The following is a 23,760-nucleotide window of genomic DNA, read 5'->3' on the forward strand; positions in this document are numbered from 1 at the left end:
CTTTGGGAGCTTCTGCAATGGTCCGAGGCGAGCTGGCAAGTGCCTCTGCATCAGTAGGCCCTGTAGGTGTGAAGTTTGGGCTGGTAGTTGACACAGGGGCTTCTATGGGAGTGGAGGGAATTGAGGCAAAGGTCTTGGGAACTGGGTTCTCGATTGGTCCAAAAACGAGCATAAGTGTGCTTGGAAGTGAAGCGTCATGCTCAGCCATGTAACCAGTAGGAATGAAAAGCACCCTCATTATGACAGTGAACCCTTAGACAGGTGTCCTCCTTGCACTGACTGGGGTTAGTCAGTGTGTGATTGTTTGTTGCCAGAATGGATTATTAGTTTAGTTTAGTTATCTACAAGCTTCTGTTTGTTTTTCAATATATCTTTATGTTGGAGTGAAACATTGACAATGGCAGTGCTGAATAAATAAGCACTTCATACAAATTGTTATTTGACTCAATTTAAGCCTGGCTTCTATTATCTTGCTGTATACATTTGAAAGTATTTAACTACAAAATATAGAAAAAAGCATATACTGAATATATTTTATACTATTAACACTGATAATTTTTTTTTCTCTGAGTTTGTATGGTGTAGCACTTTTTTCTATATCATAGCAAACTGTATTACAAGTATATACTGTATACAGTATATATTGTATTTGAGTTTATTTTTATTGTATAATATACAGTATATATTGTACTTGAGTTTATTTTTATTGTATAATATACAGTATATATTGTACTTGAGTTTATTTTTATTGTATAGCATACAGTATATTGTATTTGAGTTTATTTTTATTGTATAGTATACAGTATATATTGTATTAGAGTTTGTTTTTAATTGTATAGTCTATTTTACTGTATATTTATGATGCAGGTATTCCCTCTCAGGGTAATTTATCCTGGAGTGTGGTCGCTTTAATACTGAAGTTCCTGACAGGTGGATTCTGTCCATTACCATTCCCAACAGAATACCCTGGACAGCCATGTTGAGGCCTTTTCCACACAAGTAATGTTTTGGTGCCCTCTGGTGAGCTTTCCTTGTACTTGTAAATGTGTGTATAGGATTACTATCAGCAAAAAACAAAACAACAACAAAAAACAACAACCTTAAATAATATTAGAAAATGAAAGATGGAATAAAGTGATAATCTTGCCCCATTACAGAAAAATAATGAAAGAATATAAACAAACAAACAAGGTTTATTCATCTTGTTGATTTTCAATTTCTTCTAACTGGGCTCCTTATTGCACTCATTCTGTGATCTTTTTACAGTATCTGTAAATACCTCTGGTTTGTGCTAAAGCTGAAAAAAATCCATCACAGTGCTGGATTTTCTGGTTTTCAGCCAGGTGGATAAGCTACTATAGTCATATTCTTACAGCCAAGGACAGGTGTCCTGGTAGGGTTAAAGCTAGCCTGCACACACAAGTAAAGTAGAGTTGATGAAATCGTACTTAATAATAACAAGAGCAAAGTCTTCTGTTGAGATTAGTTTGGAATCCAAAGCGTATAAAGGTTCACTTCATTACTGCACTGAGTGTGGAATTGCTTTGTCCAAATCAGATCTCATTATATTGATGAGTTTCTCGAAAGCACTTCATTATTTCACTGTATGCTCTGTTCTCTGCTAATTTTCCACAGTTAAATCCTGAATCCCTGCTTCCCTTCATGTGTCAAATAATTGCTGTGTCTTGTTGTTTTCTGTGTGTCTTCCTACAAATATTCAGCAATTGAATTCTCTTCCAAAGTAATAATAGAAATGCAGTTTATTGATTACAAGCCTATTATTATTATTATTATTATTATTATTATTATTATTATTATTATTATTATTATTATTATTGAATGATGTATATGTTGAATAATAATATTTTAAACTAATGTTATTTGTGTGTCATATTTATTGGTATTACTTTGAATGTATTGTTTGTGGTGTGTGTGCTCTTTAGGCAGCAAGGTGTTTGCAATGCTGTAAACAAACAGTGTACTATTTTTCACCGTGTTTATTGTCTGCTTATACTCGCCAACCGCGGCTTCGGCCCTGCGTCCCCCCCGGTACACGCTCTGCGCTGACCAGGTGTGTGTGTTGACCACGCGGTTAGGGTCGGCACATAGCGTAGCGGCCTCCCTGGTGCTGCGGTACCGCGGCGCACGCATAGCCCGTGATGTTATTATCTCGGGGCACAGGTGCTTAATATAAGCGACACATGGTGCCCAGCGCCTCAGTGGTAGTGCACAACAACGCTGCACGATACGCGGTGCACTTAGTGCCCTCAGTACTCGGAGTGTGCAGTGCTCGGATCACACAGAACACATGTGCACGCGTGCTGATACCTCTACCACTCTAGTGTGATTACACACGGTACACAGTTCACGTAGATACGGTGCCTGGGATGCACAGTGCAAGCAGTGCATGTGGTGCACGTTGCGCTAATTGTGTAGGCACAGGTCAACCTAGCATATAGCTCACAGTGCTGCGCAGTACCCAGTGTAAACAGGGTACTCGGCACAAGGTGTACAAGGTTAATATCCTTGCTGCAACAATAGTGGTTGTATACACTATGCTAACACTTGCCAGTGTTCGTCGCAGTGCAAGCAGTGCCTCAGTGCTAATGCACAAGGCCAGGCCTATGTCGGGGTCTCATCCCTGTATGGACATTATGGATCTCAAGGCCAAGATGACCCAGGTCCTGGAGCTCTTCCCCTGTCCAGGTCCCGCAGCCCCAGTCGCCATACCCCCCCCCCCTCTTCCTTTGGAGTGCAGGAGGGGTGGGCAGGGTCATCTCAGCTGGTACAGGAGGACACGCTGTCTATAGCGGCCTCAGGTGACGGGGCTTCTTTCTCCTCGGAGATGCAAGTGGGTGAGACCCTTGCCGAGGAAGAGCCTGGTTCTGAGAGTGTCTCAGAAGCCAGTACCACCCCGCTGTCCAGCTCCATTTTGGCACTCGTGGGACGTGCTGCAGCTTTCCTGCAGCTCCCCTGGACGCCAGCATCAGAACCACGCTGGTCCGTTTTCTGGACGCAGGTGCTGGCTTCCCGCCCCCAGAGGTTCCCGGCCTTCCCAGATTTTTTGGAGGAGGCACACTCCTCCTGGGACCACCCGGCCGCGGGACTCAGTGTGCTGAAGCAGGCCGCATCGCTCGCCTCCTGGTAGACTCCACCATTGCAGCCTTGGTTAAGGCCCCGCCAGTGGGTGGTCTTATTAAAGACCCGGCGTGCCCGAACCCCCAATGCAGGGTGACGGAGACACATTTGAAGCGAGCCTACGCAGCAGAAGCGCAGGCAACTCACTTGGCTAATACAGCTAGTGTGCTGACCACGTATTTAGATGGTGTATTGCGTGAAGCCCCACTCCCCGGGCCTGTGGCCACGGAGCTGCGCCTCCTGTCCAGCACACGGCTGCAAGTCTCCGGTCTCCAAGGGCAAGCCCTTGGCTGGAGCCTGGCTAGCTTAGTGGTGGCTCGTAGGCAGCTATGGCTGTCTCAAGCCAGGGTCCCTGATGTGGATAAGGCTGCGCTGCTTGATGCGCCGATATCCCCAGGTCATACGTTTGGGACAGCAGTGGAGGAGATTTTGCAAAGATCTCACCAGGAACGCGAGACATCCAGTCAGGTGGCCGCATTGCTCCCTCCCCTTGCCTCTGCATGGGGTAGGTCGAGCCGCTGGTGAGCTCCCCAGACTCGGACTGTCACACGAACAGTCCCAGTCCCCACAGCTCCACTGGGTGACCTAAGGCATCGCCCTCAGGGCACACCAGCAGGTAACCGAACGCAGGTCGTGGTCAGTCCACAAACCAGCGTCATAGAAGATTTAGGCCAGCACCCTAAATACTCACTCAAAATTGCCAAGCCGCGTGGGGCAAATTCTATTTCCTCTCGGCCACAAAGGTCCTTGTCCTTCCCAAACCCAAGGTGGCGTAGTCGACAAAATCTCTTGGTATCATACAGGTTACCGTGGACACCCTACCCGTGACACATACATGTAAACTACACCACAGTGAGCAGCTCCTTCCTCCAGACACAGACCACACTGGAGTGTTTAGATTACTGGGTGTGAGGAGCCTTGTGTTAACAACGGAAGAACTGGACTGACTTGGGAGCTCACTGCTGCTGCCTATTTCAATTGTTTTATTACTGTGTTACAGTATGGGGCAGCAGTAGTGCTCTGGCTCCCTCTTGTGGTCAGTGTGAGTGATGGCAGTGTGTGCAGCTTGGCAGGGCACTGATGCCTGTTTCCAGAGAGGGATTCAATCAAACACTAAATTCACAGTTTAATAGAAGAGTGGATTAGTTCTATTTGTATATGTGTTCTAAGCGCTGCACTTGTGTTTCAATAAGTGTCACAGACAGTTCTATGAGATCTGAGCTGTGAACACAGGTGGGACTTGATAGGGTTGGATGACTCACAGTACAGTTAGATTATCCTTCCAGTAGTTTTATGTTTAGCCTCTCAGTGCTTTCCTGCTCTCTAGGAGGGGCATTAGAAATCTGCCTGTTCAGAATGAACTGGCCCATAAGTGTTGAGACATGTGTGCCAGGGAGCTGCTGCACACATAAGGAATGAAGGAGACCAGGTGGGTAACAAGGATGACACAGGAGGCAAGACAATAAAGAATAAACTGACTTTAATAACGCTGATGTGCTGATCCTGAATAAAAAATAAAAATTCATTCAGGGACTTCTGAGTTCCTCATTTAAAAATGTGTCTGAAATTGAGATAACATCATTTTTATTATTATAAGTTATAATCCAAGTTAGAAAAAGAAGACTAAAACACCCAATCTTCCATCTATTTGAGGTGCACACCATGTTAATATATGGGGCATTCAATACCAACTCAACCAGTGCAGATTTTACTAGAATAAATTACCTGGGGTTTTTCTGACATGCTGAGTGCAGAAACTATGGTTGTTATTTTTTTTTTATTTCTCCTTCGACCTATGACCTTGCAAGGGTCAACAAAAAATGATAAATTATGTTGTAATCAAACTGCCATGTTTCTTCAATTTTGCATTGTCCGGAGTTAGATCTAGACAAACAAGTGACAGAGTTTGCTTCCAGTGGCACTAGCTTGGAGCTGAGGAGTTATCAACTTGCTTATGGGACTTGGAGTTTTTTGTTATCATGACATATTTGAGTGAATACTGCTCAGTTCTCCCGAGTAATCCAGGCTGATTCAAATTCAGGATGCTCTCTAATTAAGTATGACCCCATTTTTGGGGGGTTTTGCCTGTGGGCTTCTCACCCTGGATTGTAAATCAAGGTGTTTCTTCACCTCTTTAAATGCTGGTGATGCCCATCGCCTGGGCCTAACTACTGTTCTCAGCTGTTGACAGGACTTGGAGACGACATTGTAGTTTCTGGAAAAATTAGCAATAAACAAATTTCATTTTGACATTTTCTTTGACAAAGCATTTCAACTATTGAATGACACCTCTCCATGCATCTGACATTTTAATATTGCTTAATCCTGTCCAATAAAATGTGGAATATTTGAAGTAGTGTCCGATACATTCAGCAAAACTTTTAAGGTTCCAAGTCAGGTCTACATCAACAATTATACAATTCTTAAGACAATTTGTTAATTCGTAATATTTTACCTCATGGTTTGACTTTTATCTTTCAAAATTTGAGTTAAGAAAAAGTTAACAAAAACAAAGACCATTTCAATGTGTTAAAATATTTGTCCTTAATTGCAACCATATAGTAAAACCACTTATATTTCTTTTTGACTTTCTTCTTCTCTCCTCAAGCTGCCATCTGTTCCAAATGTTGGATTTGTTGCTTTTTCTTTTTAAGGAACACCAGTAAGTTTTCATGGCAGCTAGAAAATAGAAAAACATATTTACATATCCATGTACCATTTTACTGTACATATATAGGCTGATATACTGATAATACATTGAATCTCAATGTCTTTGAAATCACGTAATTCCACAGCAATGTCTATTTATCAAACTGAAAAATAATGTAATTTTTTATGTTTTAACAAACTCGAACACACACACACATGGGAAAAGGGCAGGATGGATTGAGTTCATATCATTTACTTATGTTAAAAGTTTCATGTTAAATGTTAAAATAAAATGTATTTTTTTTTTCTAGTTGGAGCAAGTGTGAGAATATTATTCGAAATATGTGGGGAAATAGCGCCCCCTTTCAAGCTGTAGGTAGAAAAGCTTACAGCACCTGGTATTCCCAGGGGGTCTCCCATCCAAGTACTAACCAGGCCCAACCTTGCTTAGTTTTCGAGATCAGACGAGATCGGGCGTTCTCAAGGTGGTATGGCCGTAAGCGAAAAGCTGTGGTGGTTTAGTATGTTTCATAGTAACTAATACCGGAATAGTGCTACACGAGAAAAAAAAGCATTGCTTAAAATGAATGAATGAATGAATGAATAAATACATAAATATCGACATAAATGTATTTATTCCCATACGTATTTATTTATTCATTCCAATATTTACATATTACTTTATTTATTTCGATAATTGCGGGTGGTCGGACAAACTTACAAGATTATCGTCTGTATTGTTCTTTCAGTAGCCTAAATACCAAATTTAAACGACACCAAAACTAACCACGGGGTAAGAACAAATAAAAAATAAGAAACGCATATGCACGGCCATAAAACGACACACACACACACACACACACACACACGCACACACACACAACCTGAAAAGCAAACATTATACTGAAGGGAAAACAAACACGTAAAGAAGCAGAAATGAAATCCACACACCGTTATTAAAACAGCCGATCTCAGTTGTATTGTGTAATGAATGATAAAGGGCTAGATGTGTCATTGGACTCCGCTGACGAGGGGCAGCAGTAGGTTTAGTGGTTATTTGTTTATGCTCGACAGATGATTCGGTCAGGATGGACACAGACCTGCACTTGCTCAAGGCAGACATATTTTAAACTCAAGTCTCATTCTGTATCACCAACACTGCATTGCCATGAAAAACTTGAATAAACCATCTTTGGAAACACTGGTATTAAAATATGGTATATGTACGAATCTTGCAAAATTAAAAAAAAAAAAAATATATATATATATCGGTAGTTTGATACAGCCTCTGTTCTTCTATACAATATTTTATATAATTCTATGCATTTCAGTGGGTAGTTCTAACCGCAAAGTCAGACTCACCTAAATTTTTCCCAGTCTTTCCCCACCAGCTTTTTGTCACATAATCTGGCCAATCAAATGTTCCATTAAACATTTTAGACTCGCAAGTAACCAATCAGAAGCAAAGCATTCATTCTGCCCACAGAACAAGCTTCGTTTCCAAAAACTCAACTGAACCGGACGCATCATTTTAAAGCGCAAGATTTGCGGCGGGTTTGAGTTTTGAAGATTAGTAGCGGGTGAGTTGTTAACAATTTCATAAAATCCTGGATTTATATTGGTCAGTGATATAAGAACAAGCAATTAAAGTAATTGTGTGCTTTCGTAATAATACTAACCTGCAACTAAGCAAATGTAACAGTCTGGTGATTCAATGAATTGTAGCGCTTACTCGGTGGGAACCTTTGTTACAGGGAGATGGGGTCTGGTAGGAAGATGTTGGAGAGCGGGATTCTGGGAAGAGCTGAGTTCGTGGTACCGGATGTGTGATTTTCAATAAAGTGTGTTCATTTAGAAGTAATACACAGTGTGAGTCTAATCGTTTGTGGAAACCCCATAATTTATAACACTGCTTGTACGAGAGCAGCCTGTTTCCTGTTTGTGTGTGAATACATCATGTAGTCAAATGTTTGCGCATTTTCTGAAACGTTAGTATAAACTACACGTTGACAATGTAATCCATGTTTAATATGTGTGTGTGTGTGTGTGTGTGTGTGTGTGTGTGTGTGTGTGTGTGTGTGTGTGTGTGTGTGTGTTTGTGTGTATGTCAATGGTTAACACGATTTCTGCTTCAGGGTTAAACCGAAAAATCGCCGAATTTGCAGGAGTGTTTTTGAATAGACGCACGCGCAATCAGTAATTTAAATTAAACATCTTCATGTTTTGTGGCGATTTAAAAGTGAAATCCACCTTAAGAGTCAGATCAGAATAATTCTGGTATTTTTAAGTCCACCTTAAATTCTGGAGTCTGAAAGTGAAATACAAATCCACTGCACTCGGGCGAGCGCTTTTACTGGGTGTGCCTGTCAGGAGCCCCCACTTAAACCTCTTTGACAGGACTTATAATCTTTCTTTTTTTTTATTTTTGGCAGCTACCGAGCAGAACCCCATTTGATACTGTGGACAGTTTAAAGATGGAATCAGTCCCGATTAAAGAGGAGCTCCCTAAACTTGAACTGGTCCCCATTAGACTGGAGTTCTCTGGACTGTCTTCCCTCCCCATTAAACAGAAGCTCTGTGAGATGCCATCTGACAGCATCAAGTCGGAGGTGTCTGGGATTAAAGCTGAGCGCAATGAATTGGAGATCTCCCAGACAGAAGAACCCCTTCCTGTGAATGAAGAGGTGCTGGAAATGGTGTGTATTACTAAACTGGAACCCCTCCAGAGACATATATAGAACTATGTGTACTCTCTCGTGTTCTTATCATCACCCAAGATGATGGACCCAAATCTCACTTGAACTCTGCTGATTGTAGCTCTAGATCTATCTATAGATATATATCTGTAGTTTTGACCGTAAAATAACAGAGTTAAGTGATCTTTAACAAAGAACCCATGAACGTGACCACAACCAGAATGGTGAAAATGTAGTCACAGCAGTTATAAGATTTTCTTTTTTAAAGAATTATTTATGGGTTGGTTATGTATGTCAGACTGACTATAAGATATATCTGTCAGAAGTTCTCTACCAATAAATCTCTAGGCAAACGTATTCGACTGCATTGCTGTGTATACAAACTGTATAGGTATTTTGATCTAAGTGCTTTCAATGTATTTCACGCTAGTAATGTGAAACCATTTTTCTTTTCATTTGTGATCAGCAGGGATGCCCTGACATGTCTCAAAACACAGAGGGGGTTGAGCCCCCTTTTAAAATGCTGACTTTGCCTGAGGGGGGCTGAGGTCTCACATACTCGATGCTGGTGGGCAGTTGCTATTCGTTCATCACATGATTTTTTTTTTTTTATAATTCACCATAATCCTAACAATCCTAACCGAAACTTCAAAGCACAGGCAACCTCCAAAACCCTTATTTTATTTTATCCCCACGGGATGAATGAAGTGCATCCAGTACTTTCCCAGGCTTCTTGTAGAGTGTAGGTGTAGCGGTTGATCAAACACAACAGGGTGATGATGTGCACATTGCAGAAGTGTCACTGGTGCTTACATTAAAACATTTACAACTCATTCAGTTGGTGGGGTTCATAGATGTTCTTTGCATTCTTCACAAAATGTAAAAAATACAAATTCTCTGCCAAAATGCAAATTGCGCATTTTTCCACAGTATTCTGTTATAAACAGATTTCTAGGATCCCTGGGGATTAACACCTACTTTGAGCAATCGATCAAATCAATCCATTTTTTAAATAAGTTGATCTACACAAAGTTTGACATGATTAAAGCATCATTTAGTAATTTAAAAATGACTTCTTTTATTCTATCGACCCTCATTTTTGTACACTGCAGTTTGTTTGTTTTGAACTTCGGCTCCCTGCTGCAGATGGGTTGAACCCTATTTCAAAACACAAAAAAATGTTTTTTTAGGACTGTACCATTAACGTCCATTACAAATATAATAGGGTGTTACGTACTGTTCTGTGTAAAATGCAGTGTCTGTTGTGGCATTGCAGTTTACACTGAGAAACATCTGCTTCAGAACCGGTACTGTGCCGCCACTGAACCACCTCGAGAGACGGGTCAGTGACAGAATAAAGAGTCTCTGCATTTTACCAGCATGTCCCATTGACACTGAAAGTGATTCCGCATCAGTGCCGCCACAAACACGGTGATTAGTGCTAATCAGATATGAAACCAGCCCTTAATCTTTTTTTCTTTTGTTTTCTGACAGTTACCAAGCAGAACCACGTTTGATGCCTTGGACAATGTGAAGATGGAATCTGTCCCGATTAAAGAGGAGCTCCCTAAACTTGAACTGGTCCCAATTAGACTGGAGTTCACTGGACTGGCTTCCCTCCCCATTAAACAGGAGCTCTGTGAGACGCCCTGTGACAGCATCAAGCCAGTGGTGTCTGGAATTAAAGCTGAGCGCAACGAACTGGAGATCTCCCAGACAGAAGAACCAGTTCCTATGAAAGAAGAGGTGCTGGAAATGGTGCGTATTAAACTGGAGCCCCTGAAAGAGGAGGTACTCTTGAAACCAGGGAAGGAAGAATCCGAAGACTTGAAAGCAGCCCCCACTGAGCTGGGTCCGGTACACCTGCGGGAGTGTAGCGTGGTGCTGGTGAGAATCTATGTGAGAAAGCAAGGCTCTGGAGAGGAAGGCTCTCCCAACAGCACGCAAGGAGGTGGACAGGACGACGAGAGCTCACATTCAGAGTGCAGTCCAGCAGGTGAGTGACTGACTAGCTGTGACATTGTCATTCTACACTGAGTGATGGCCACAATGTGACTGAGAGGCTGAGAACAGATAGCAGGGCTCCACATTAGCATCCAGGTTCATTTCGCATACTTGTCTACACTGAAGCAAATCACCGTGTCTGTGGCGGCACTGATGCGGAATCACTTTCAGTGTCAATGGGAAATGCTGGTAAATGCAGCGACACTCTCAAGGTGGTTCAGTGGAGGCACAGTGCCGGTGTGAAGCAGATTTTTCTCAGTGTGAACAGACACCACATTTTATATAGGACAGTATGTAACACCCTATAATGTGTGTAATAGATGTTACTGGTACAGTCCTAAAACTCCCCTTATTTTTTCGTGTTCTGAAATCTGGTCCTGCCCACATCTGCAGCTGATGACACGGGGCTGAAGTTCGAAACCAACTGTCTGACCAGCGTAGGCTACAATATTGTATATTTTATGTCACAGGTTGGGTAATAAATAGCTTAAATATTTAATTTCACCTCAGAATATAAATGATAAAAACACAAATACTGTTAAAAATGCCATATGTTAACAGCATTTCTGCTTTATATTATAAAACAAAGTTTAATTTATTAGAATAAGTTAGAGTTCTGGCTAAAATGGTTTATTCTTTAATTAAAATACTGTAGCCTACTGTTTTATGTGTATGATTACTTGGCACAAAAAGTTTGAAACAAACTATCAGTTTAACTTGTCTAAGCAACATACTGAAATGTGAGTTACCGGTAGACTTTATGTTTTGTGCTCTTGCAGATTTGAAGAACAGAATGTTTTTGTTTTTTTAAAAAACGAATCCCTATTTAATGTGTGCAGCATACAGTATATTCTTTTGAAGTGTGACACACCGGCAGCATGTTTTAACACTGCATGATCTGCCTTCTATGTAAATGGAGGTATGCTGCCAGATTGCAGCTGAGCCTGTAATATCGCTGTGTGAATGCCGTACTGAAGGGTCCTTTTTGTAGGTTTACTTTTTTGCTTGAGTTTTTTTTTTTTTTTTTTTTTTAAAGTATTTTTTTTTACTAATTAATAAAAGCATGTCATGATCAGGACCCATCCTTCAATAAAAGGGCCGTTATGGCGTTATGGCAGAACAAGTACACACATGAGGAAATACATCCACTTTGTCAGTCTGTGCATACAGTAAATTGGTCAGCAGAAATCAATATATTTTGGAGGTGATTATTGTGAAGAGTCTGAATCGGGATTCATTTCAAGACGTCATATACACAATTTGGGGGTGGGGCCCTCCTAGGCGGTCACCTTGCTTGCCTTGCCCTAAGGCCGGCTCTGAGAGACAGTGCTAATCTCTGTAGCCGGACATGTACAAAAGTATTTAACAGCAGTTAAATGGACATTAACACATACCGTGAAACTTCTATTAAACGGCCAGGCATTTATTTACAAAACTCACGAGCAGACCAGCTCCTATTGGAGACTGCCAATTTATTTGAGACCTGGCGATTATATAGACGAGGAAACTTTGGAAAATGAACAAGCAGAGATACAAATTTGTATTGTTAATATACTGTAATATTGTAAGGGTTTAAAAAGATTAGCCAACCAGGCATGGGTTATATAAATGCAAACAGGCCACTTGAATCAAGCATGGAGGGTTTATTACAGTGAAAAGGGATACAAAACAACCGTGCCAAACTCAATCTTTCTCTTCTTAACTGGACTCTCCTGAACTGACGGTACAGTAAAAACAAGCTCTAGTTATACAAATAAGTAAATTAAAGATAGAAACTACTAGCACTTTTGTTTATAAAAATAGATCAATGTTGTCTATTAATAAAGATAAGTAATGCAATAATAGGCCTAATACTGGTAATAATAAGTTCAATCCATCCCAGATATAGAATGCAGGTAGGTTAGGCTTACAGCGCAATGATAATAATAGTTTTTTTTTTTTTTTTCTTATGGCTCCTGGTGATGATGTCTCCGTTCAGTATATCCAAGTAACCATTTCCATAACCGCTTAATCCTTTACAGGGTCACGGGGAGAAACCATTATGTATTGTGATAACAGCATCTTCCACATATTATTTCAATTTCCATTTAAATCATGATCTTATGTACACTTTGTATTACTAAACTTAGGACTTCTGCCCTCATATAATGCGTCTTTATTTTACGCATTGCAATTGAAGGTAACCTGGCTTCAAAACGATACAATTAAATACTGGTCTTTTTTTATTCTTAATAAAATTACCCTTTTTATTTGTTATAAATGCAATAAATTCAACACAAAGCATCGCGATATACTGTTCAAAGCAAGAATTATTAAACTTAAACCAGAATGTATATGTTTGATGCCCTCAACACACACACTTCAAGTGGTGCTCCGCAGCCCTTGTGTGTTCACAAAGTCTCCTCGCAATTACCCCAGACCACTCGTGAACCCACAATGCTATTCATGAGCTACTTGACTAACGACGGTGTTTGGGAAACACATCAGATTTGACACGTTGCTGTTACGATGGTCGAGTTACTTTTGGGAAACGGCACCCTGGATAACTTTCGAGTTAGCCCTAATGCCGTTTAAACAATACATTTCTAGCATATTTTTCCTATCAACATTAATAAGCACAGTCAGCATTGATTATTTGAACATTTTCAACAGTAGTCTTTTTGAAACGAGTAAACACAAGTCTGTTTGCGGATCCTGGAGTAGTCTGTGGACTATGTGGTATCAGTGGTTTTGGTCGTGGTCGTGGCAATAATAATGGGTTTTTGTTTCAGAAATGAAAGCTGAAACACATTGAGAGTGGTCCAAGTTTATTGTGTGGTATATTGCAACCAGTAAGTTCCAGTGTGTTTTGCATTGAAGGGATGAATTCGCAACTCCTTAAAGGGAATGTCCGATTTCCCCCCACACCCCCATTACAAATTTTTCCACAACAATGGATATTGAATGAAGTCATTAGCCAGCCTCCATATTCGTCTTTCTTTAGGGATTTGACATCTCCAATCTTTGAATGAAGTCATTACCCAGCCTCCATGTTCCTCTTTCTTTAGAGATTTGACATCTCCAATCTTTGGCAAAGCAGTAGGTTTTATGCGTTTTTGTTCATCAGTATTTTGTTCTGGAGGTACTGCCTGTATCAATTGCGGGTTCTCGCTTCCCCTCTATTAACATCACTGTGGAGTTCTCCTTGTTTGTTAATCACTGCTTCCACCAGATCTTAGTTCATAGCAAAGCAGTAATCGGCTTGTTTATCTCTCATTGAGGGAACACAGGGATCTGGCCAAGGGTGCATTTCAGTGACTGCTAGCAGGCTCACCAATGCACACAGAACAGCAACTTCTGAAATGAAAAATCAAGTGAAGGATTTATTCTTTGTTAATATTTGAAAACCTTAAATATATATTGCATGACTTTTGCCCCAACCTCCCCATTGAAATATAGGTCTAAGACTTTAATTTCGAATGTATTCTAGACAATATCAGCCTTTAAACTATTTGCACTAATCCACATGAAACCATTTATATGTCGGCTGTTTCCTTGTTTTTACAAACCATCATATTCCCCTCGCCACATGTGTCTATAATTTCACGTGGTCCCGTCCAATTTGCTGCCCAAGGCCACTTTTGTAAAAAGTTTTTAATCATTAGCTTTTCCATAATCTCAGTCTACAAGCCATTAATTAGTTAATGGCTAAAGTAAAACTTGTTTTCTTATTACAATGTCAATGTGTCTTACTTTTAAAATGTTCAGATTACTTTTAATTTTTGTAATATGAATTGCATTTATTCTCATGGATCTTTCTCAATGGAACTGGTAGATAAACATCGTAATGGATCTGCTCCTAAAGACCATCCACAGTAATTTATCAAATTTGGCTAATTGGGTAAAACTTCAATGTAATTTAATGAACATGTCCATAACTACCAGATTGAGTTAACAGCCAAGGTCTTTCAGTGTTTATCAAAAGTAAGAAATAAACAATTTAAATGATTCTTACAACAAAATGCTTTATGTGTTAATTAATTCTATGCAAAATCAATCACCAAATTCATGTTATTTTCTTCCTAATCACTTCTAAGTATTCAAAGTATATTATTTAAAAAGTGGGCATTGAAATGAGTGTGTGTGTGTGTGTCTGTGTGGTGAGAGCCTGTAGTCCCAGAATGCAGCTGGACATCTTTCTCTCCATTCTCACACAGTCCGTACAACACAGCTTGAGATCCCAAACACAGTTCAATTTATTGTATTTATTTGTTTGTCGAAACCAAATTGTACCCAATTATGTAGGTAAAAATCGATGAAACAGTTAAGAGATTTGATTAACATTCCCAGTCCTCTAATTCACTCTCCCTCTAGAAGCTATAGTGTGTGCAATATGAAACTTAATGTTATGTTCTTCTTTAAAAGAGACGGCTATCTCTTACAGCGACCTTTTTGAATAGTCAGAGTTTTCTGGTACTTTTTTTTTTTTTTTTTCAAAAACAATTCACATACATTTTGAACTTTTATATGTTTCCCATAACATCACTCAAGCATTTTGACACTTGACATTGAAGACTATGACTTTGGCACTGACTGGCACTCAGTTCTCTTTTAAAAGCCCAATCATTTGACAACTGCCTGATCATATTCCTCCCACTTTCACAAAAGCCGTTCCAACAGAAAAGGCTACCTTCCTTCCCTCCTAATAACGTTTAACCTCTGGGCGGGAGGGTGGGAAAGTTAGAGTCCAGCCAACCCTGACCCTGACACCTGTCAAATACCAGACGGACATGGCTGCCTTTTCTAACCTGGATGCCCTGCCGTCTGCTAACCGCTGTCTCTAATTTTATCCTATTGTTGCCCCCTGGGTTTCTGTTAGAAGGCGCACGTTTAACCACCACATTTTCCCTTAAGCCCCATGTCCCCATGTAGCAGCACTAACCCATCTGGCTGCAGTGCAGGGCATAGGGTCAGCAACACCCGCTCTGGCGGTGGTGGTGGTGGCAGTGGCCACACTGCTGCTAGTGGTGACAACAGCCACTCCTCTGCTGCTGCTGGGGCAAACGGCCACTCAGGCACGGGTGCTGTCGGCTCCAGACGCTCCGACAGGCTCACTTTCTCTCCCCGTGGGAACCATAGCTCCGCCCCCTCTGGTTGACATGACTGCCATTCCCCCTTCCTGGGCTGGCGGTAGCTCCTCCCCCTGAGAATGCTGGGCTGAGAGCTCCGCCTCCTTCTCTGGTAACTTGGCTGGCGGTAGCTCCTCCCCTTTAGACTGCTAGGCTGAGAGCTCCTTCTTTCCTGACCAACAGGATGGCAGCTGCCTTCTTCTGCCCCGCCGCCTTTCCGCCTCTTCTTATTTTACTGGCTAATGGAACAGAAGCCCCTCCTTCCTTCTCGTCTCCTTTCTTTTCAGTGGCGGACTCGACCTGGAAGCCCTTTCGTCTTACCCATCTCTTCACTCTGCTGTCTGCTTTGCACAAACTGTCAAGGCTGGTGTTGTTTCAAAGAATAATTTGTCCTGTTTAGAATTAATAAAACCTGTAATTATACATTTTACTTGTTTTTTTTAGTTATGTTTATTTGAATCAAACTTAGGTGGAATCGCCACTGTTGGTCAAAATTCTCAGGAATCTACAGGAGGGTTCTGTATTTAATCTGGGGTCTACAGGGTTAATATGACATCTATTGGGGAATATGACTTTATTCCGAATCGGCAGGCTTACCCCCCCCCCCTGCCAATATACTAGACTTAATATTCAATCACTCTTATTCATTTATTTCTAATACACAGATTTAAAATGATCTTTATTGCTAATCGGCGGGTTTGTCCTCCGATATATTGGAGTTAATATTCAATCACCCTTATTCATTTATTCTATTTTTATACAGCAGATTTGTGAATCAACATATAATCAATGAGTTTATTTCCAATTACTCTCTCATTTACAATCAACAAACAAGGTTATCGTACACACAATTACTCCCAGAAAACTCCTGTAACCTTGACAAGCTTATTGTGCATTCAACTGCTCTCTGGTTTCTCCTGCAACCCAATCTAACAAATGACTCTCTGGGTTCTCTTGCAACCTAGGCTAGCCTTTCCCATTTGCATGTTCAATTACTCTCAACATAGGCAAGCTTTTTTTATTTTTTTTATAAACTTAGTCGTTGCCAGTAATTTATTATTTTCTCCCAATTTGGAATGGCCAATTATTTTATTACGCTTGGCTCACCGCTACCACCCCTGCGCTGACTCGGGAGGTTGAAGATGAACACACGCTGTCCTCCGAAGCGTGTGCCATCAAGCCGACCGCTTTTTTTCACACTGCAGACTCACCATGCAGCCACCCAAGAGCTACAGCGTCGGAGGACAACGCAGCTCTCGGTCAGCTTACAGGCAAGCCCGCAGGCGCCCGGCCAGAATACAGGGGTCACTGGTGCGCGGTGAGCCGAGACACCCTGACCGACCTAAGCCCTCCCTCCCCCCGGGCGACGCTCGGCCAATTGTGCGCCGCCCCTTGGAAGCTCCTGTCCTCGATCGGCAAAGGAATAGCCTAGATTCAAACTCGCGACTTGCAGACTATAGAGCGCATCTTGCACTCACGTGGAGCGCCTTTACTGGATGTGCCACTCGGGAACCCCCCAGCATAGGCAAGCTTAACTGTATGTACAGTCCCTCTCAGGAAATTAGCAATAAACAACTTGACTCCCTGGTCTTCGCAACCAGAATGGGATCAGGACCATTATACTCTGTATAGTACAGGGTTGCCAGATTTCTACAGTGTTTATAGCCCAAAATCACTTCAAAACTAGCCTCATTTGTTTTTTTTTTACTGAAACCAAGCTTATTACCATTAACATGTAGCCCTATCCTTCAATGCTGCTACTGTTTCCCAAAGAAGAAAACAGTTCAATCTTTTAAAGTTATGCCACCAATCTAATTAGATGATCACATCATTTAAATCAATTAAACAGCCACATCAATTAAATACACCTAACAAATTAAAAAAGGCAAGTTGTTGGCTCTTTTTTGCAAACACAAAAAAGTTAAGTTAATTGAAAGTATGCCCCATGCATTGAAATAACACATAAAAAAACATTTTTAACCTCTTACCTTCAAACTCCTCGTTTAAGGGCCAGCTGTTATCATCACGCAGGTGTATCTCAAGTCAATTTTAAATGTACAAAGAAAAAAGTATGTACCAAATAAAACATTTTTACTTTTATATATATATATATATATATATATATATATATATATATATATATAATATTAGTTTCAAAAAAGCTCCTCTGAGTCTGCACCATCTTCTGCGTTATTTGCTTCATATATGTCGCCTGTAAACAATGACAGCATTGCTTTGGATGGCTGAAATTGGTTGCAGCAACACTTATTACGCTGCATATATGCTCTGACCCTAAGAATGTTTTCCAACAATTTCTCTTGCATGCGGGTCCTTAGTTTGGTTTTGATTAGGGCCATTTGTGAAAAAGCACGTTCCACTGATGCATTGCTAAATGGTAGGGCTAAAAGAGATAAGGCAAAAAGACCAAGTTCAGTGAAATCTTTATCACCAGCTGCATCGGAGTGTTTAGCCACTTCAACCCAGAACTCTTTAATTTGGTTGTCTTCAGTGTGCTCCCAGTGTACATTGTTCAAAGCTCGCCATTGCTGTTCGAGTTTGCCAAGATCTCCATTGTAAAGTGGCAAAAATGATAAATTTGCCATCTGTTCCTTTTTGGAACTGAGTACAACAGTTGGGCTGAGAACGGTAAGTGACTCAAGTTGCTGGATATTAGGAGGCAATCTTTGTTTGATCTCTTTCAGAAACTCGAACATGTAATCTCTGCATCTGTGTTTGATATCCTCTGCTTTCTGAGGTTCGATCTTTGATTCTGACAGTTCTAACTGGAACTTGATCCCGAAGTCCACTGCTGAAAGTGGCAAGCTGTTTCTGTCGGACGTTATGTCAAAATCCATTACAGATGACCATGTTGGAAAATCGTGAGGTTTCATGATTCGTTGGATCAAACTGCGGTAAAATGTCATTAAATCAGCAAGAGGTTTCGCTGGATTGGCACCGTCAAGCTGAAACATCTTGTTTATTCTGTTGACCTCAGTGACGAGGGGCTGAAAAAAAAACAGATACATTCTGTTTACGCGGTCTGAATGCATCTGGTACAGCAGTTCAGCATTGTAATTCCTTTCAGTGTCCTTTGTAAGCTGAAAGTGCAACTTTAGCTCTTCATACTGAGAAAGCACTCGATCAACACACTGGCTAATTGCAAGCCATCTTGTGTCAGAAAGCTGCAAAATCTTCAGCGGGCCAACATTAATGGTGGCATAGAGATCGCGGTACTTCTTTTGACGCTGAGTGCTGTGGGAAAACCACGAGTATGTCTGTGATACCATGTACTCGATGTTTCGAGGAAGTACGTCCATTGCTTTTGATGCACAGAGCTGCAGTGAATGACAAACACACTTGATGTACACAATTTTTGGATTCACCTCCCTTAACTTTGTTAGTACCGAATTATTTTTCCCACACATTGTATTGCAACCGTCTGTTGCCAGACCAATGCATCTTTCCACTTCTTTTGTTTTCCTTTAAGAATTTTTAACAAGGCTGTTGCAATGCTGTGAGAATCACCGGCTGGCAAGCTAACAATCCCGGTAAATGATACGTTCATGTTTTCTGCTGAAGTACCTGAACACCACACAGAGTTGCTTGTTTGCACTGATGTCTGTGCTTTCGTCCACAATTAGAGAGTATGGCTCTTTGGCGATGTCTTCAAGCATCTCCTGATGAACAATGGGCCCGATGACACATTTTATAAGTGCTGAGCATTTTGTTCTATGAAGACTAATATCCTTCTGTACAACTTCCCTGACTATGCATCCCAAATGATCTACGGTGAGGATGCTGGAAAGGCAAGCAATATGGGCTGCCAGCTTCAACTCGCATATTTTAATGGAATTGTCAACTTGTTTCTTAAATCCTGTGTCAAATAAGCTTCTTGTATTTGAATAGGGAGCTGCATTTCTAATATGTTTCTCTGTCTTACTGTGAGCTAACAGATCGCTGTGATGCGCTCGCACTTCACATTTACAGTACCTACACGCTGCTTTTGAGTCATCGCCAGGTACACGGCTAATCCATGCTTGTAACCCTTTTTCTTTCTCAGTCTTTGCAGTATTTTTTTCAGTATTTAGATTACTTCTTTATTTTTCCTGCTTTTTAGCGGTTTCGATGTTTCTACCCTGTTTCTTAAAATGGCTGCTTTTCACTGTCAATTAACACAATCATTCGTCTCTCACTCCTGTTCACTCGCATGGTCATGCGCAGTGGTGGTTGTGGTCATGCGCAATATGTTATTTTATTGGGAAACAAAGTTTTACATAGTTTGTGTGCACTGCGGCGGGTAGGCTGCAAAAGTTTATACATTTTTAATAAAGTTATTCTTTTTTTATATGTATAAAGTAAACTAGCCCAAAAAACCACGAGACCTCTTGAAAGTAGCCCAAAAAGTAGCAACCAGCGACTCCTAAATATTTCCCGCGGCTGTCTTTTTAAAGGAAAACCGCGGACCTGGCAACTCTGGTATAGTATTTCAAACACCCAATCTCTGTCTACTTTACACCACCCCTTAAATCTGTTTTTCGAAAAAGACTAAAAGTTCTAGGCTGACTCTCCTGATCAAACCTTCCGAGATCGGCACAGGGCCCCAGAATCAGAGTGCACAGATTCCTCGTAGAAATGTACAGCTCTGTTACCTCCTACAATCTCCCTATCCTAATCTAGCTGATCGGGCTAGTATTAATAACAGATAGGTACCCATTGCAACCCTTTTTGACAAATAATAAACAATAATCAACAACACCAGAAAAAACAGTATAGTAGGTTACTATTCCTGTGATGAATAAATTAAACTTATACTCCCTCATCCTTAGTATTCCTCTAAAGTTCAGTTAAAGAGAGGTTAGAAGGTTCCTTCATGCGTTCAGATGGATGAAATCAAATCAGTTTTGCAGCCTCCCTGGTGCGGACTACACTACAGTTACCTACACTACCTAACCCAGAAAAGGTCATGAAACGACATAATGAGGAAGGAACATTTTCTGCATTTCTTACTTAAAACCGTCTCTGATTTTTCACTCCTGTTTGTTTTTTCCAGGTTCCAGTCCAGCAGTTAAAGCAAGGACCCAGTTAAGGAATTTAAAAATACTGAGAGGAGAGAAATTAAAATATACCAGAGGAGAGAAACCGTATCACTGCTCTGACTGTGGAAAGAGTTTCAGGCACTCAGGAGACCTTGTGATACACCAGCGAATTCACACAGGAGAGAAACCCTATCGCTGCTCTGACTGTGGAAAGAGGTTCAAGTCATCAGGACACCGTACAGCACACCAGCGAATTCACACAGGAGAGAAACCGCATTGCTGCTCTGACTGTGGAAAGAGTTTCAGGAACTCAGGAGACCTTTCAAAACACCAACGAATTCACACAGGAGAGAAACCTTATCGCTGTTCGCACTGTGGGAAGAGTTTCAGTCGGTCTGGAAATTTTGAATTGCATAAGCGAACTCACAAAGGAGAGAAACCATATCACTGTTCTGACTGTGGGAAGAGTTTCAGTCGGTCAGAACACCTATTAATACATCAGCGAATACACACTGGAGAGAGACCGTATCACTGCACTGACTGTGGGAAGAGTTTCAGTCGATCAGGACAACTTGTAACACACCAGCGAATTCACACAGGAGAGAAACCATATTACTGCTCTGACTGTGGGAAGAGTTTCAGGGATTCAACAGACCTTGTAAAACACCAGAGAACTCACACAGGAGTAAAGCCATATCACTGCTCCGACTGTGGTAAAAGTTTCAGTCAGTCAGGACAACTTGGAAAACATCAGCGGATTCACACAGGAGAAAAAACGTTTCATTGCTCTGACTGTGGGAAGAGTTTCAGTTCGTTAGCAAACCTTGTTTCACACCAGCGAATTCACTCAGGAGAGAAACCGTATCACTGCTCTAACTGTGGGAAAAGTTTCCGTCACTCAGCATCCTTTGCTGTACACCGGCACATTCACACAGGAGAGAAACCGTATCACTGCTCTCACTGTGGGAAGAGTTTCGGTCACTTGGCATCCTTTGCTGCACACCAGCGTATTCACACAGGAGAGAAACCGTACCGCTGCTCTGACTGTGGAAAGACTTTCAGACGGTCGGGACACCTTGTTTCACACCGGCGCGTTCACACAGGAGAGAAACCGTACCGCTGCTCTGATTGTGGGAAGAGTTTCAGTCAGTCAAGATCCCTTGTTACACACCAGCAAATTCACACAGGAGAGAAAAAAAAAAGAAAATGTAAATAATGTTCCTGCATAAAAATAACTTTTATCCATTTTGCTTCCTGGCATTTCAGCACAGCAGTGTGCTGCTGAATAGTGTGGCTGCCCAAGCCGAGGAGACAGTCAGAACAAATCCTTAAATGGAATTTACTAGTGTAACGACCTCGCCCTTAGCACAAAGCCAACCACTATGGAGTGATTACCTCCCTATATTAAATATATCCCATGACAAAAACAAGTTCGACAAACAGCTGTTTAAAGGGGTGATCTCAAATGCAAAAATCCAAGTTAGGAGAAGCAATTAGGCCAATCTTGTCAAGCAAATAGGCACAATTGGAAAGGTGCTGGGGCCCAAGATTCACACAATTCTTGCTTCTAACTTTGCGCCTTTTTTTTGATCGCTTCGCTCCACTTTATCGCTCCTCTTGAAATGCTCTTTGTATGATTGAAGTGACTGAGACACACACTCACATTGTAATACGAAAGACATAATTTCGGATTGGATCAGAATCTGAGTGCTCATGTATCACAGAGCAGCTCTCCTGGTAAACCCTTTGAAGGAGGAAACAAACTGCTATTGTTAATTATTTTGCATAGAATGGCACAAGGCAGCTGTAATAGAGTAAATGTGGATGCGCTTTTAGACTGTGTGTTGCTGCTTGCCCCACCTTGTGCAAATTCAAAGTGTAAAACCAGATAACACAACAAGCAGGGCACAAGCTAAGCGATGAGCTGTATTTGATTAGGGAAATAAAATCTGTTTACTTTGACTATCTGCGTCAGTCTGGATTCTTATAGAAATCAAATGTAAGACAACAAATATACTAGAAGTGTCAGGGGTGGAAGTTGCAGGTTGAGATTTTAGAGTCAGTGTTTCCCTGCATGCATCACTGTGAGCAGCTCCTTCCTCCAGACACAGACCCACACTGGAATGTTTAGATGACTGGGTGTGAGGAGCCTTGTGTTAACAATGGGAGAACTGGGCTGACTGGGGAGGTAACTGCTACTGCCTATTTCAATAGTCTTATTACTGTGTTGTTACATTATGGACAGCAGTGGTGCTCTGGCTCCCTCTTGTGGTCACTATTAATATCTGCTGTGTGTCTCTCGGAGGTCAAATTAATTGCTCTTTGTCATTAAAATGCTGTTTTTATCATCAAACTCTTTGGACTACTTTTCTGAGTATGAACACATCTCTTCTGTATGCAGGTTTTTAAATGATGAAAACAAGAAAAAGAATGAAGTAAAGCAAATAGATTATTGTTTACTTCCTCACATTGTTAAGTAATAGCAGCACTAATGTCCCCCACGGTGGGCTCTAAGACTAGATCATTGACCTGGTCTTTCTTTAAATGATCTTTCACGTTGGACACATTCAAATGTCATCACTGTCATTAAACAACATTTTACATTCATACTGAAATTATTTTATTAATATTGCTTACTTAATAAAATAAAAACAAATCTTCTAAAAATTATAAAATTCAGGGGCTCCTGAGTGGAGCATTCAGCAAAGGCACTGTGCCGGAGTGCAGGATGTGCCCTATAGCCCGGAGAGCGCTGGTTTAAATCCAGGCTATACCACTGACACAGCCTAATCAAACCCAGCTCTGTGCAGTCCGACTGTAGCAGCTCTGCAGCTGCTCTCAGCCTCAGCCCCTGTGGTTACTGTCTATGAGCCAGAGCAGTTCCTGCAGAGCTGAGGGAGGTTTTTGTACGGACGTGTATCACTGTGTGAATGTGTAGCTATTGCCCTGCTGACAGTAATAATCTCCTGCATCTTCAGGCTGCACTCCACTGATGCTCAGTGTAAACTGTGTCCCTGATCCACTGCCACTGAATGAAGCTGGAGTCCCAGAGTGACGGTTAGAAGTAGAATAAATCAGGAGTCAGGTTTCTGCAGGTACCAGTGGATGGAGCTGGTACTAACAAAGCTG

General features: G+C 41.3%; 1 protein-coding gene and 1 non-coding gene across 5 annotated transcripts; one reads left to right on the forward strand and one right to left on the reverse strand.

The window, feature by feature from the left end:
• Positions 1–6,170: 6,170 nt before the first annotated feature.
• On the reverse strand, positions 6,171–6,289 carry LOC117965304 (5S ribosomal RNA). Its single transcript, XR_004661427.2, has one exon. It is a non-coding gene; the product is annotated as a 5S ribosomal RNA (ribosomal RNA).
• Positions 6,290–7,269: 980 nt separating this feature from the next.
• LOC117965257 (zinc finger protein ZFP2-like) lies at positions 7,270–22,984 on the forward strand. Of its 4 annotated transcripts, none has more exons than XM_059005774.1 (4): positions 7,270–7,367; positions 8,220–8,483; positions 9,978–10,479; positions 20,646–22,984. In XM_059005774.1, exons 2-4 carry the CDS (start codon positions 8,262–8,264, stop codon positions 21,845–21,847), a joined length of 1,926 nt encoding a protein of 641 aa, XP_058861757.1. In that variant the 5' UTR covers positions 7,270–7,367; positions 8,220–8,261; the 3' UTR covers positions 21,848–22,984. The 4 variants fall into 4 exon arrangements, with proteins under 4 accessions (XP_058861757.1, XP_058861755.1, XP_058861756.1 ...); XM_059005772.1 differs by lacking the exon at positions 7,270–7,367 and adding an exon at positions 7,468–7,656; XM_059005773.1 differs by lacking the exon at positions 7,270–7,367 and adding an exon at positions 7,468–7,628.
• Positions 22,985–23,760: the final 776 nt, after the last annotated feature.

Source organism: Acipenser ruthenus, chromosome 32 (genome assembly GCF_902713425.1).
Source record: "Acipenser ruthenus chromosome 32, fAciRut3.2 maternal haplotype, whole genome shotgun sequence".
In the NCBI taxonomy this organism is placed as follows: Eukaryota; Metazoa; Chordata; class Actinopteri; order Acipenseriformes; family Acipenseridae; genus Acipenser; species Acipenser ruthenus.